Raw genomic sequence first — 17,550 nt, forward strand, 5'->3', positions numbered from 1 at the left:
AGAATATCCTACAGAGTGTACAAATAAACAGGTGACAGAGGAGAGCACTAATAAATTTTGTTTTGTAATAATCTAGGTCTACAAATATCTAAGAAAACTAAGTGTCCAAGACAGACGGTTGAATTCCAGTTTCGCGAGCTGATTAATTAATTAATTGACACGTGAGGGAATGAGGGTAATACAGCGAAGTAGAAACTCAGCCTGTTTTGGAACTGATAATTTTATACTATGTCCTAAATCAGTTTGGTGTCTGCCGATATTTCCGAAGCCCCGCCAAATATATAGCATATCTCATCGAAAAAAACTGTGCATTTTTGAACTGAAGTTGGTTAATACTTATCCAATAAGACAGACTTATTTTATTTATTAAATTAGGTATGATAACAGATCAATATATGATTAGATGATTAATGCTATATACAATTTGGTTATTGTTTTTAATAATAAATAGACACATTTTTGTTAGGTCTGACATATGCAGTTCACTGTGTTGTTCCAAAAATCTGCTGCAGTGTTTACACACTAGTTAGTTAAATTAATTAAAGTTTGGTGAACTGTATATGAACTAATTAAACTTTTATACTGGAGTTGTTGGAGCGAGCAAAAGTTAAAGCAGATCACAAATGTCTGATGAATTTCATATCATAATAGCGATTTCAGATTACAACACGTAAAATGTGATTTACTTCAACCCCGAACGCCCAGCATCATCAATAACCGTTGCTTCCACATCAGATTACTCACCTCCTCATTCAAATTACTAACGAGTAAAACGGTGGCAAGAGCCAGTCCGGGTGTGGTCAGTCCCCTCAGTCCGGGTGCCGTTTGACCTAACGCGAAGCCGCCCAGTCCGGGGATGCCGCCCGCCACGCTGCCCGCGTACGGAGCCGCCAACGGCGACGCCAGACCGTGCATGAACGGACTGCTCAGCACTCCGGGGGCGCCCGCCAATATCGAATCTGTAATTAAACTTTACTTGTAGACACTGCGTGGTTTTAAAGTTGAACTGTAGGTACCTGCCAATCGTTCCCTGGCTAGTCTGGGTTGGGCAGCCAACAGGAGGATGTCGGCGCCCAGGCCGCTGGCCAGCGATCCGCCAAGGGCCAGCTGGTCGCCCGCCCCACCGGCGTCTCCGGTCGGCAGGTTGGGGTTCGTGTAGTCGCGCGACTTGTCGTTGTTGTACTTGACGTTCAGCGACGACATTTTGCTGTAGTCTATGCGGAGGGTGCAGCAACTGTTGTAGATGTTCTGACCGTCCAGCGCCTGTTTGGCCTGTTGTGCCGATTGCGTGTCCGGGTACTGGATTAACGCTTGGAACGAGTCTGAAATAAAAGATTATTAATTGTTTGATTCAACCCTTTTTTACACCACTACAATGTGTTGAAAAATAACACTAAACAATAAAAAATCTTGAAGATTTTACTTGTCTTTTATTTGAGGACCATAATTTGTACCATTATTTTTTAATTCTCTCTATGTAGTGGCTACTTACTGTTTTTGGTGAATGTAACGATTTTGAGAACCTTTCCAAATCGCTGGAATATCTGAAAACGGGATAAATGAGTTAATATCACAGTAGATAAATGGTAGTTAAAATTTTGGCGGATGCGAGCGCATTCGCCATTTTTCCAACTCGAATAAACCCTTACCAAATGCAGAATGTCTAAACTAATGGGGTAGATCATGTGTTCGATGATGACCCTGAGTACTGTGTTGGGACCGCCCTGTATGTCCTGACCGTTGGTAACGGGTGTCGTGGGTGTGGGCGCCGGCGTCACCGAGTTCTGCGTGATCGACAGGGCTTGGGCGGCCTGTAGGGCGGCTTGAGCAGAGGCATTCTGAAAACCACAAACAAAAATAAGTACAATTATCGCAAGCATCGACCCGAAGAGTTTTTGTTTACACGTTCAATGGCACGAAAAGTATCGGAAGTTCCGGCCAGTAATTGACCTTCCGGTAATTCCGACTGAAAGGGCGACGTTTTGTTAAAATCCGTACGACAGGCACTTATTATCCGCGAACAATTTCCGACTTGCCGCAGCGGCCGTAATCGTTATAAGGTCGTCCCGTTGCCGGAATTAAGAGTTTCGTAATGCAAAACGGCAAACTTTGACGGCGGAAAACCGAAAGAATCTAATTAGGACTCACTTGTTGTGTGTCGGACGAATTAACGAGCGTTTTTACGGGTCGGAGTGAAAATCGAAACGGAACGGGGTTCGACCGGAGTTCAAACCCATAAAAGAATTTTTAATTACGGCAATGCGAATTGTGCGTGAAACATTTTGCTTATTTTGTAATCATATACTTCATTTTCATATTTAATGTTTTATTTTACATCTACTATAATATATTAAGTCCTGAAATGTGAATTCCAAATGAATGAACAAGTGACAGAATTGATTATTCCAATTAATGGATAAAAATAAATCATTAATGAGCAGAAAGAAAAAAAAATGGTTCAACCTAGGTTCTTTGTGGCACTCAGAGATTTTTGACTTCAAGATGTTTGAATACAGTTTAATTTGCTGACAATTTGATCATCTTAATTAAAATAATGGAAAAAATTGTCGTAATAGAAAGGAATTTGTTCCCAAAGTGGCTTCTTTGTTTCCTTTTTTTCTGAAGGAAAGGGACGACGCATTTTTATCGTTTCCGAATTTAGTGGGAAGTGTTCTCTGGAGAAATGCCAAAGGGAAAAACGTCGTTGGTTCAACCCCGGAGACTTATTTTGATGTATTATTAATCATCTTATTCCCCGGAAGGTCGAAAACATGGATTTCATAACTTGTAAAGGCAATTTGTTTTGTTAACATGAATTCACTTTCGTACAACTTCAGGTATTCACTTTATTTAATCATTCGACGTGACCTTAATTAATTACACTAAAAGAAAATTGTTGTAGACAATAAAAGAGCAAAAGTAGCAATTAGTACACGGGATATTTTCGTCTTTATTGGCATTGTACGTTAAAATTGTTTGATGACATTACTCGAATTGCTCGGCATTGTTTCAGCGGAACAATGTCTCCACACTCGGAGCCACATCTCTCAAAATCGCGATTATATTTAGTTGGAAAACTGCATCTTTCTTGCCAAGTATTCATTTAATGCACCGCGTAAATCACAACGACAGTTATGCCACAGATTTTTACTGAGATAAAGTAATAAGGTTCTGGGAAGTAATAAAACTGAGCAAACTCGAATGGTTATTACTTGTTACGATGCGCATTGATTTAGAGTCGTTTTATTAGTTTATCATATTTTGAATTGCTCAAGTTTTAAATACTTTACACTGATTTATAGAAATATAACTAATAATAATGCATGTAATGAAGAAGAACGACAAAATATATAATTTTAATGAATGGCACTCGAAAAACCTTCAAGGGATTACTTTTAAAGGTAAAGTTAGTAAGAAAATGAATATTTAATTAGTTTGTTAAGTTTAAAATGCACAAGACAAATGATTAACACCATGTTTATTCATTAATCTGCATTAGCATTTATAAAACATAAGTAAAACATTTTATTTTCGTATTTTATGCTAAATTAATTATTTTCTTTGATATATCTGGATAAACATTTATCGGCTATCCTGTTTAGTAAGTTTTAAATGATTATTTTTGTAAAAAAAAATATATTTTTTTACAAATATTTTTCGTTAAATAATAATTACTGTCGTTGGTTCATCTAATATTCATCGAGTTCCTTATAAATTACGACATTTTATTACACATTATAGAAAGTTTTAAATTATAATTTACTTAAGTTTATTTTGTTACGAAAGAAACTAATATTTAAATTAGGTTTTAAATATTTAATAATTATATTTTTAATTAATGCTGTTTTTTTCAATAATATAAATTATATTTTATTCAAAGACATTTTAATAAATGAATTTAACAAATACAATAGAAAGATATAAAAACATTTTTATGTTAACTATAAAAACTGAATATGATTAATAATTATTATTTATTGCAAAAATTTTCGATAAAATATTTTTATTAAATTTATTAATGAATTTAAAATTCATATTTTTGTATAATGTACATAATTAACATATTTCAATAAAATCTTGCGGATTGAGATAAATAATCAAAATTTATAAAAAATATGTTAAATGCTTGTTAAAATCGAAATATTTATTTATTAATTTGTGGTACCAATTAGTGTAAAAAGTATCAGTATTTTAAAATTTATTAATTAAAAATCAATATAAAAAATAATTAAGATTTTGATTTATTTTGAGTTACTTTGAGATAAATAACAGATTTAGCATAGAAAGTTTATTATAATGGGTAATTTAGAAATATAATTTTTATTTATTAATTTGGATTCATATTTGTGATAAAAATATTAAAATATATCTTAAATATTAATTAATTTATAATTTATATTCTTAATTATTGTTAAAAAGTTAAAATATATAAAAAAGTAAAATATTTTTACTAAATTTATTAATTAATATCAAATAAAATATGCATTTTTATATAATCTAAAAAACATATTAAGCGTTCTTAATGATATTTTGAGAAATATTGGCATATTTGAACAAAAAATTAAAATTTCTTATGTCAAAGTATTTATATTAAATTTATTTAATTTAAAATTCACATTTTAATAAAATGTGCATAATTAACGTATTTCAATAAAATCTTTCTAATATAAAATATACAATATTTTTTCTTTGAGATAATCAAAATTTAAATTTTTAATTTTAAATGCTTGTTAAAATCGAAATATTAATTTATTTAATTTAATATTTAAAAATAAATATAAAAAATAATTAACATTTCTTTTAAATTAAATCTTGAAGAATATCTAAGTATTTTGATAAAAAATAGTGGATTCAGATTTAAAATATAAAAAATTATTATTATAAATATTATTTATAATTTCTTTTATATAGAATACTAAATGTTTTATATAATGGACATCATATTATTAATTTTTATTTATTGTCAAAATTTGTGAAAAACAACAACCAATTTATATTTATTTTTAAGTATATATATATATTTTTGAATAATCTGAAAAAATGATTAAGATTTTTTTATTATAAATTAAATATTATTTTTGTGTTATTTGGAGGTAAAATTTAACATATTTATTAAGATGTATACATAAAAAATACAATATTTATTTATTAATTTCGAGTACCAATTTAATAGTAAAATATTTTAAATAATTTATAAATTTACTTTATACATATTTATAACTGTTTATAAAATATAGTAAATATTTTTATTAAAGTTGTTTTAATTATATATTTTGAGAACATTAATATAATTTAAAAAAATGGATTTTCTCATTTAAAGAGTAAAATATTTTTGTGTTAAATACCAAATCTCTATTTTAATATCATAAAAAATTACTTATTAATCAAGATTACAATTTATAATAAAAACTAACAGTAAAATAATTATGTAATTAATTTGTAATTTATATTTTTATTATCACTTCCAAAAATATTTTTATTAAATTTATTAATTAATTTTAAATTTATATTTTGTATAAAGTGCAAAATTTATTAAGGTTTTCTATTTAATTAAATTTAGTAAAACATTAAAAATGTTCGTTAAAATTATTAGTAACATGTTGTATTATACTTTCTGATTATTTAATTTTTATTAACTTGTTAATAAATTACATCATTTTTAACAGTCATAAAACGTTTTAAATTAAAAGTATACATTTATTTAAAATTAATTTCTTATAACTAATTAGTATAAAATATATTTAATTAAATAATATTTTATAAAAAGTAATTTTATGTTTAGTTTCAAACTTCGATTTTAGATTTATTCATATTTTATATATTTATTTGTATATAAGAAAGACATTTACTTTAAATATTAACGGTAATTTATACCCCAATTAAAATAATCCATATAAAAGGAATAAAAATTGGAATTAATTGAATTTCATAATAGACATTTCCGTATTCCGAATCCGTTCGCCTGATACACAGGTGAGCCTTCCAAGCCGTAAAGCACACGTAATTGGTTAAGTGCATTAAACTCGTCCGCCGTTCTCCGTCGTTCTCCGCCACACTTTTTCTCTCTTGTTTTTAATCCGCCCAAACGCGCTAATTGTATCATGCACTATTAACAGATCTCATTAGTGCCACTTTGGCGATTCGTACGGTGCCGGGCCCCGTAATTATTTAATGGCCGTCTCCCGTTCCGTGTTCCCCGACACCCGATGAACGTGAGAATCCGGCGTCCGTGGACTGCTTAACAGATTCTTTCCCCACTCGACCGGGGGATGGGGTTGTTTAATTTACATTGTCAGTGGCCGTCAGACGTGCAACCGACGATTAATCCGCTTTGTGCAGCCGAAATAATTTTGATAATTGCATTATAAACTGGCCGGCGTCGGCATTATGATAACGGTATTAGGACGGCGGACCCGGAGTGGCACTGCGACGGACGGGACGTGCGGTCAGTGCAGCAACCCCGTTCGAAAAATGGTGGCTTAATCACCGCGAAACGCTGAACCGGTGTAATTACACGAATTACCTGCCCGTTCGGTCGGTTTTGTCCCTCTCATTTTGCAAGCGAAAAGTGTCCCGGCGCATCCGGAGGATTTATCTTTCAACGATGGAATTATACACACGAGCGACGGGCAAACACGTCGTCGTATCGGGTTTGAAATGGGGCCGATAGTGTTTCAATTTGTGTGATTACTGGATAACCGATTCACGAGCGGTAATCAAGTACAGGGGGTCCAGGACTGGTTCATTTTGGTTGTTTGGTTTCCATGAATGAAAAAATATTGTGTAAATCTTAAATAAAAAAGTCAAATAAATTTTTTGTTTCATTTATTTTGCCCCTCCTCAGATACTTTTATAGTATTAAACAAATATATTGAATAAAGCAACACATATTTTTTATTTTGGTTTTAAATATCTAAACAATTTTAATTTCAAATGAAATTTATAATAATTCTAGTATCTTTGATTTGCTATTCACGAAGCAAAAAAGTTTTAAATAAAAATATAATTTTGATGGAAAAGGCATAAAATATTAACAATTTCGAAGACGGCAATAAAAAATAACGCAGGAAAAAGTTTTATTTAAGATATATTATGTATAAAGCTTCATTTTTACGAGCTCACCTTTGAACTGAAAGTTAAAATAAAAAATATTGTGGATATCATTTCAGAAATTGCAATAAAAAGGAATTTAAGGCAGATTTTCTAATTTTTCGTTGGAATTTATTCTAAAAAACAATAAAAACATTCTTGAGTAATTTTTACACACAGAAAATTACTTATATTGGATATATTAATGATATTTTTTCTATTAAAAGAGCTTTTTAGATGTATCATGTAGATTAAGCTTCATTTTTTTTTACTTTTCGTATCAGGAATCGTGATTATATTAATTTAAAATAAATTTTGAAATAACACGTATGGTATATCTTTAAAATGAGAGATTAAACAAAAAATATTTTGAATATCACTTCAGAGATAGTAATAAAAAGGAATTTTTGGCAGATTTTCTAATATTTTGTTCGAATTAATTCTGGAAAACAATAAAATCATTCTTGAATAATTTTTATACGTAAAAAATTACTTATATTACATATATTAATGATATTTTTTATATTAAAAAAGCTTTTTAAATGTATCATGTGGATAAAGCTTCATTCTTTTTAGAATTTTCGTATCAAGAATATTGATAATATTAATTTAAAATAAATTTTGAAATAACACGTATATCTTTGACTTGAGAAATAAAACAGAGATGCAATACAATAAATTGCAATTTTCTAATTTTTTGTTTGAATTTATTCTGAAAAAATATAAACACTCTTAAGTAATTTTTATACACAGAAAATATCTTTTATTGGATATATTAATGATTTTTTTCTATTAAAAAAGCTTTTTAGATATATATATTACGGATAAAGTTTCATTCTTTTTTGACTTTTTGTATCAAGAATCTTGATTATATTAATTTAAAATAAATTTTGGATTAACACGTATATCTTTGAATTGAGAGATAAAAAAAATATTTTTGATGACATTTCAGAGATAACAATAAAAAGGAATTTTTGGCAGATTTTCTAATTTTTTGTTTGATTTATTCTGAAAAACAATAAAAACACTCTTAAGTAATTTTTATACACAGAAAATAACTTTTATTGGATATATTAACGATTTTTTTCTATTAAAAAAGCTTTTTTACATCTAAAATACGGATAAATCTTGGTTCTTTTTTTAAATTTTTGTAACAAGAATCTTGATTACATTAATTTAAAATAAATTTTAATCTCTGAATTGAAAGATAAAACAAAAAATATTTTGGATATCATTTCAATTGAAATAAAAAGAAAATTTGCCAAACAATTTTTTGTTCGGATTTATTTTAATAAAATCATTTCTGGGTAAATTTTATAGGTAGAAAATTACTTATATTGAATATATCAAAGATTTTAGTCTATTAAAAAGCTTTTTAGATATATAATGTTATATATCATTCTTTTTTGGCTTTTCCTACATATTTTTTTCTTGTTTGATTTTATTCTGAATAACATTTTGTGTCATTTTTATACATAGAATATATTAATGATTTTTTCTAAAAAAAGATATATAGTTTCATTAGTTTTTTATGATATTTGGTATCGTAAACTTTATTAATGATAATTTAAAATAAATTTTGAAATAATACCTTTGAATTAAAGAAAAAAAAACAAAATATTTCGAATTTTTAATAAAAAGTTTATTGTGGATAAAGCTTCTTTTTTGGATTTTTGGCGTCAAAAATTTTAGTAATATTAATAATTTCTAAATTAACCTTTGAATTGAAGAAAAAAATATTTTAAATTTTAAATAAAAAATTTTCAAAGATTTATTGTGGATAAGGCTTTATTTTTTCATTTTTGGTATAAAATAATATAATTTTAAAATATAATAATTTCTAAAATTTAATCTAAAAAATATTTAGCATTGTGATCGAATACAATTTAAATGAAAATATTATTTGATAAGTATAACAAATATTTTACTAGTAAATATTAGCTAATAAGCATTATATTTCTTAATTAAAATTGTATCAGATTATATAGGTAACAAAAGTTAACAATTACCATTGTCATACTATAAATACCTGAGATATAAAAAAGGTTGTACAAAATTACCTTACTCTACTTGACATCAAAAAAAAAAATCCATAAGCTGATTGTGACTGAAAGGAATACAACAACAAAGATCCTTTACTTCAGTCAGCCACTAATTCTTTGTATAGAAAGAAGTTACGGCACTCCAGGAATCGTTTCGGGTTCGTCGGGGCATTATTTCACGCGGTTGTTGCGATCGCGGCGCAATATTAATATCGATTCTCGGCCACGCTGAATGAACGACTTTATCTGCATGTTAATGAACGGCGGCGCAAAAACCGGACACGGCGCGAAAGAGGAAAAAAATACACTCGACAGTGGAAGATTAATGAAAGTGAAAAATGGATATTAATGACTTGTTGCGGGCGACAATATTCGAAGGGTGGGCCGACGACGCGACCCATCGATTCATCGTCGCGCACCTTGATAATGTCAAGTTAAAAAGCTGCATTCAATCCGGGAGGACGCGGCTGGAAAAAATGACGGCAGCTAATTTGATTTATAGGCATCCGACTGTTGCTTTGTATCTGTTAAGTGTGTTTTTCGCCCCGGCTTTTTGACGCTTCGCACGGCGGAAAGAGTTTTATGGGGTTTTGCCTTAGAAAATGAAGTCAAAAGGTCAAAAGACCATGATTTAATGAGTCAAAATTTAATTAGTATTTATTTGCAAGTTAATGTGATTGAAGAATCTCATTTGAAACTAAAAATATACCAATAAAAATATAAAAAAAGGTGTTTAAAGGCAGTAAATCTTTCTAGAATAAGTGTTGTTCATAATTTTTCTCAAAATGTTTTAGTTTCGACTTGAAATTTGGTCAATAAATATAATAAATCAAAATTTAAGAATTAAAATAATAATGTGAAGTAGGGGAGAGAAATTTAAGGGAAAAACGAAATTAAATATAAAAATCCTGATCACAGTATAATCTGTTTGTGGTTATAATTTATCCGGGTTATGGTTTTTCTGTATAAATTATTATGCTCCACTTTATAACCCAATTATTTGGCCGTATACCCACATTTATTGTTTGCCCATCAGGCAATTCCAGAAAAATCTCCGCTGTAGTTCGGTCCCCGGAACATGGCCGGCGTATTAATTTACTCATTCTCATTTCCTAATTAGCGATAATCTCGTCAAAAGACCGAAGTTAACGCTCCGCTAAACCGAGGGACGGCTAAATCCAAGAAAGCTTTGTTCCGCTCAGTGTTCCAAGTTTTCGTGGAGGATCGTGAACAAAACAATCAAGCCTATTACTTATTTTCTTTAAAACATTCGCATTTAAATCACGGCTGAAGCCGTTCAGCGTTATTAGTGCCATTATTCGGATATTTCGACAGTGTTTCGCCGTATAAACAATGTAGCCGTTCATTATTAAACTCATAAACCTTCCCGTTTTAGTGCCCCCAAATGATAATTTGTAGTCGAATCTACATGCATTTTCGTTCCGAACAAGGTGAACAGATGAATTAACGGTCGGGGACATTAAGGAGGCGGCTCTCTAAGAGGCGATGCATAATAAAACCTAATTCTCGTGTTGCATGACTATTGTTTGATCACCGGTCATTTAATTTGAATAATGTGAGACAATTTGAACCGTGTGGCAAAGTGCATTCTTTAGGACTGATGCACAGCACTATGCCTTTGTCCTTTTTAATACCCGACGTTTTGGAAAACCACCCGGAATTGTGCCCTGAATAATACATTACCGCTAATGGATTCTTCAATAAATTACCCCGATGTATAACGTACCTGCAACAAAAGAGATACAGAAAATTATTACAATGTTGGTAAATATGGCTGTGGGGGTAATCGATACAGGCACTAAAAATATGCGTGTACGATATGGATAATGATTGAAATGTTTTAACGTCTTCCACACGTAGATTATAATGTTGAGATAGAGCCAAATCATGTGGCATTAACTATTCAACGACTATCGTTGATGATTTAATGATCCCTATAATACCACATATTCGAATATTACAGTAATTCATGAATAACGTATTCGTGTGCACCAACCCAAATTGATCTGAGTAAATAATTGATTAGGTCGAGGTGTAAAAAAATATTCAATTGTAATAACGTAAATATGGATAATTTTGTGGGAGTTTTTTAAATTTTAATAAACTCAAACCAAAATCTGAAAAAATGGATAATTTTAGAATAAAAATCAAGAATAGAAATCACAAATTACTATTTTTAAAATGTTACAACAGAAAACAAAAATTTAAATACGTTTCATGGTGGATCCAGCTCCAACTTTTAATAAATTTATGTCAACGTTTCAAAATATAGATAATATTAGTTAAGAATTTAAACATATAAAAATTTCTACAATTTTCTACAACAACAGTAAACATATACTTAGATATTTTTAAAGATAATTCAGCTCTTAATTTTTAAAGAAAATTTATGAAACTATTTTGAACAAAACTTAAAAAACTAGTTAATTTTAAGATAAACAGTCAGTTAATAATTGATAACTATTAAATAAAAATTTATGAAAATTACATTTTTTTTTACAAAATTAGAATAGAAAACAGAATTAGATATTTTTGGGGGAAATTAAATCAACAACTTTTGGAGAAAACTTATAAAACTTAAATTTTATAAAAAACTACATAACTTTAAAAAAAATTGGTTAAGAATTGAAAATTAAAAAAAAATTTATAATTTCATGACAGAAAAAATAAATTTAGATATTTTTTTAATGGTAATTCAGCTCTTAATTTTTAAAGAAAATGTTTGATACTATTTAAATTTTAATAAATATTGAACAAAAACTTAAAAAAGTAGATAATTTTAAGATAAAAATCAGTTAATAATTGATAACTATTAAATATAAATTTGTGAAAATTAATTTTTTTTTTACAATTTTTGAATAGAAAACAAAATTAGATATTTTTGGGGGAAATTAAACCAACAACTTTTGGAGAAAACTTATAAAACTTAAATTTTATAAAAAAATTCATAACTTTAAAAAATATTGGTTAAGAATTGAAAATTAAAAAATTTTTATAATTTCATGTCAGAAAAAATAAATTTAGATTTTTTTTAAGGGTAATTCAGCCTTAATTTTTAAAGAAAATGTTTGAAACTATTTAAATTTTAATAAATTTTGAAGAAAACTTAAAAAACTAGATAATTTTAAGATAAAAATAAGAATAGATAACTATTAAGTGTAATGTAAATTTTATAAAAAAATACATAACTTTAAAAGAATATTGGTTAAGAATTGAAAATTAAAAAATTTCAACAATTTTTTGACAGAAAAAATAAATCTAAATATTTTTAAGAATAATTTAGCTCATAATTTTTAAAGAAATTTTAATAAAGTTAGAACAAAACTTAAATGAAGTGAATAAATAAATGGTAAAGTAAAGTCTTTAAGGTTTTTGTGTACGTCATGGACTGAAATGTTTCGATGTCTTCCACACGTAGATTACAATGTGGAGATAGAGCCAAATCAGACGGCATTAACTATTCAACGACTATCGTTGATGATTTAATGATCCCTATAATTTCACATATTCGAATATTACACGTAATTCATGAATAATGTACACGTGTGCACCAAACCAAATTGATCTGAGCAAATAATTGATTAGGTCGCAGTGTTTGGTGTTTAAATCATAACTCCTGTAAAATCCTAGCAGGAAATTAAATATATGTAGGTGAACTAGTACGTAGGGATTACGACCCTTTTAATTTGCGTCCGCTGATAAGTGGATTATATAGTTAGCTAAGCCATTAATTTGGAAACGAATTAATTTTCGATATTACTTTGGGGGTTGATATGCGTGTAGTCTGCGTGTAGCCGGGAGCTTTTAGGATGTCTTATTAATAACGCCGCCGATGTTATGTGCGGTTCGACATCCGTGTGTGCCGTTTACTTTCCCCGCAACCTAAACCGAAATATTCTTCGGCAGTCGCCCGTCCGACAACACGTCAAAAATAACGTGGAACCCGACGAGCCGCCGAACACTAAACAATTTAATTAAACTCGAGCCGTTTTCCGACACTAATTCCAAATTATCGGCGCGGATTAATTTGCGTCGTCGAATGCAGCGCGACGGAAGGGCCAAGACGTCTCCGAACCGGTGTTTTGTATCGGATGCGATTGCAATTACGACGCCGCATCGACTGCGAGGCGGGGGTTGTTTGCTTTGTGCCCGCGGTTGCGGCCCGGACTCGAAATATAAAAAAAAAACTCATTAAAATCATAAAAGTCCGGGAGGGCCGACCGCAGGTTTCGCCACCTCCGCCGCTCCTCGTTAACCCGCCCGCCCCCGTTCGTGCACATTTTTTTCGCTAATTGGAATTAACGACCCAGTGATACGCAATTAAAGGTTGCGTTATTATACAATAACAACAAAGGCGGGCGTAATTATTTTCAGCACCGCTTCCAAATCTCGGCCGGTGCAGAATGGTGGATACAACTGTATTCCTTTGGTGTGAAGTAAATTTATTTAATAGTAGATGCACCCGGGACTTTGATCAAAGTTCTTTTATGTGCAGATCGGCAACCTTAATTAAAAGTGTCAAATAAATCAATATTTAGTCATATTAATTTTAGAAGAAACATTTACTAAATCTGGTCAATATTAGGGAATATTTGGCTGAAATTGTATAATTTTTAAAGAAAAGTCTAGAAAATTTTGAAAATTATACATAAAAATCAATAAACATTGATATTAGATATTTTAGGAAAAATTCAGAAGAAAAAATTTAGATTTAGATTTAGAAAATTTATATATTTTTATAATTTTTGATCAAAAATTCACAAATTTACACAATTTTAGGCAAAATCTGACTGAAATCAAAAATTATAAGAGTAAATGAATGACAATTTTTAATTAAAAATTTAGGAAAATTTATAAAGAATTAAATATATTAAAAAAATGAATATTTCTTCTAAAGTTTGTAAGTTTTCGAGACCAATAGATAATTTTAAGGAAAAATTCAAAAAACAATAAAATTTTGAAGATTTCTAAAAACTTTTAATTAAGAAAAATTCAACTAATATTTTGTAGTTTTTGAAGAATATATAAAAAAATATATTAAATAATTATATAAATTTAGAAATTTTTCAGTTTTTAAGACAAACTAACTTTTTATAAATTTAGATACAAATCTAAAAAAGAAAAATGGTAATTTCTATAATTTTAGAACAGAAAACGTATATTTAAATATTATTAAGACAAATCAAATAAATTTTAATAAATTATTTAAAAAATAGATAATTTTTAAAATAAAAATCAGTTAAGATATTTCTACAAATTAGGAAGAGAAAAGACAATTTTAAACATTTTTTATGGAGAATCCAATTAACAATATTTAGAGAAATTTTATAAATTTTAAATTTTCTGAAAAAATAGGATTAAAATTAGTTAAACTGCTAACTATTAATTAGAAATCATGAAAATATGAAAATTTCTTTAATTTGACCAATTTAAATAAAAAATCAACTTAATTAGACTATTTTTAAGATAAAAAACAGTTAAGAATTGACAACTAATAAAATAAATCATGAAAATTTGAATATTTTTACAAATTAGGAAGAAAAAAGACAATTTTAAATATTTTTTATGGAGAATCCAATTAACAATATTTAGAGAAATTTTATAAATTTTAAATTTTCTGAAAAAATAGGATTAAAATTAGTTAAATTCTAACTATTAATTAGAAATTATGAAAATATGAAAATTTCATTAATTTGACCAATTTAAGTAAAAAATCAACGTAATTAGACTATTTTTAAGATAAAAATCAGTTAAGAATTGATAACTAATAAAATAAATCATGAAAATTTGAATATGTCTACAAATTAGGAAGAGAAAATGTTGTTTTGGTAATTGAAGAGTATTTGTCTACATATTAATTAAATTCTCACACTAAAATCAAAAATAAACATTAAATTAACAGAATACTCGAAGACAATTAAGTTCTTAAATGAATTTGCAATAGCCAGGACACTTTTCTCAGATTGACTTTTTTATTTGTATTGCAGAAACGAGACCTTCAAAGCCAGCTTCAAACAAAAGATCAATTTAAAAATGTCGTCACTACGAACATATAAATTATTCGAAATCAATTAAAACGCCGTTGATTGATTAATTAAAATCGCTTTGTCATTTCTCAGCATTCGATGGCCACCGGGTTATTAGCGAAATGTCGAGTCGGTAAAAATGCCAATCCAGAACGGTGCCAAATACTCTTTTTTTTCTTCTACTTCAATGTGCCATTCTCGTTATTATTATTAACTTTAAAGAGATCGCCATGCATAATTCAACGCCTTGTCGGACGATCGCTTTTTTACGGCCGCCCTCGTCGCGGGTAATTAACATTTAAAATTTCATAGGCCCTAATGAAAACAATCGACGCGGGCCCGATTGATTTTAATAATTGAGTCGTTCTGGCGGAAAAAATGGCGGTATTCTTTTAGCCGGGGGGGCTCATTGTGTGCCGCCGAGGATTTAAAGTCGTCCCCGGAATGGGATTGTTCCGGGTGATTTGATTATCAGCTTTTTGTTGGTGGTTTTTGTAATTCTTGCAACTAAAAACAAATTTCTGAATAGAAAATCTACAAAACCTTCTAAATATAATAATATCGATTGAATTATTCCAATATTCGAATATTTAAATGTCTAAATAAATTTATTTTACTTCACTTAGTTTCATAATTTAATTCAAAATACAAAATATAACATTTTATATATATTTTTAAATTTATTAGTTTAAGTTTTAAATATATTTTTGTTCATTTAAAAATTTTTTAGTCCTCCAAACTGATATTACGTCTATTTTTTAGTTTAAAAAGAAGTTTATTCATTAGTTCAAAATATGGCGAATGCGCCACCAATTCTTCTCACGCGAGCCCCGCCAAAAACTAAAAAACTTCCGCCATAAATTGGCCGGTATTGACGTGACCCGCGTCGTTACCATTACTTATCCCGTTAGTTTTTTATCTATTTCCCGGTTACGTCCGCGGCACAGAACAAAGATGAATGTCTCGTGCAAAAAAGCGACAGGTGCTTCAGTCGGTGAAAGAGCGACGCCTCCAACCAATTTCCGCAGCCCCTCGTGTTTTGTGTTTTAGTGTAATTTTCGAACGGCGGCGTCCTTTCATTATCTTTTAATGATATCGCGACCTCATTGTCGGGCCTGACAATGTCGGCCTCCTCCCCTTGTCGGTGTGTGCGACAAACGGGGCACGTGTTTGCGGTTCGTTCACGTGCCAAAAATCGGGCTTCATTAGCCCGGCGGCTTGTTAATTTAGCCCGCATGATGAACTGAGAACGGTTTGATATTCGGTACATTGAAATTGGGGCGTGTTGGTTTAGGGGGACGATTAAGAACTTTTCTGGCGAAAGGGGCGTTGGATCAATTAAAAATTGAATATCGCCAAACAACTATAGAAGAAATCATCAAATTTTCTTATTTTTCAAAATATAGTAATATTTGAGCTGATTCATCTCAAAAAGACTTTCATGAATTTGTCTAAAATATTGCGAGTGAAATTGTGACTTGTGAAACTTTTTTAAAATTTTCAGATTTTATTCATTAGTCGTATTAGTATTTGTATTAATTAGTATTAGTATTGTAATATTTACTTGATATTTTTTAACAAATGGTAAATTTTGTATTCTGTATTCAAAATTTAAATTTTTAAATCTACGTAAGTTAATAATTTATTAACTAATAATTTTAAAAGATTTAAATTATCAGAAATGTTCATAATTTCTTTTCCTTCTCCAAAAATATTGAAATTTTAGTTAAATTTTCCAAAAAATTGTTGATATTTGTGAATTGTTTATTAAAATTGCCAAATTGTAGAAATTTTCAAACTTTTCAGAATTATTAGCTGATTGATTGTCTAAAAATGGCAAATTTTCAAATTACATATTATATTTTTTGTTTAAAAACTATGAAATCTTAGCTGACAAAATAAATATAATAAATTTTTGAAGAAATCTTAAAATTTTCAGTTTTTATTTCGACGTATTGAATTTTATCTTTTATTTTCTTTCAAAATATTAAGAAAATACAAAAAATCTCTCAAAATTCAGATATTAAATTTGTTTTGTTTCGTGTTTTTTCCAACGTTGTCTGAGAAATTAATATCTCTAAAAAAACTAAATGTTTTATTTATGAAAAAAAGAAACAAATAACTTAAAGTAACTATGTAAAATATTATAAATATAAAAACAAATTAAAAATTCCGATATCTGAGAAATAATAGTATGAAAAAACTAATATTATGTGTTTTATTAATTTGGAAGTTGTTGTTGTTGTTATATTTTTTAAAAAATGGTAATTTTGGTATTGTGTATGCTAAATTTTACAATTAAAATATTTAAATTTTAGGTAAATTTAAAAAAAATTGTTGATATTTGTATGTTTTTTATAAAAAATTGCCAA

The 17,550-nt window shown here is 28.8% G+C and overlaps 1 protein-coding gene across 13 annotated transcripts in view; it reads right to left on the reverse strand.

The window, feature by feature from the left end:
- Positions 1 to 17,550, reverse strand: part of LOC109602114 (polypyrimidine tract-binding protein 2) — a 319,967-nt gene that overhangs the window by 3,877 nt on the left and 298,540 nt on the right. For all 13 annotated transcript variants that reach the window (XM_049967103.1, XM_049967102.1, XM_049967100.1 and 10 more), the window contains 4 exons: positions 1,650 to 1,838; positions 1,493 to 1,544; positions 1,017 to 1,322; positions 745 to 959 (listed from right to left, as the gene is read on the reverse strand). In XM_049967103.1, the coding sequence (XP_049823060.1) occupies positions 745 to 959; positions 1,017 to 1,322; positions 1,493 to 1,544; positions 1,650 to 1,838 (762 nt within the window). The remainder of the gene's footprint in view (positions 1 to 744; positions 960 to 1,016; positions 1,323 to 1,492; positions 1,545 to 1,649; positions 1,839 to 17,550) is intronic.

This window comes from Aethina tumida, chromosome 5, assembly GCF_024364675.1.
Source record: "Aethina tumida isolate Nest 87 chromosome 5, icAetTumi1.1, whole genome shotgun sequence".
In the NCBI taxonomy this organism is placed as follows: domain Eukaryota; kingdom Metazoa; phylum Arthropoda; class Insecta; order Coleoptera; family Nitidulidae; genus Aethina; species Aethina tumida.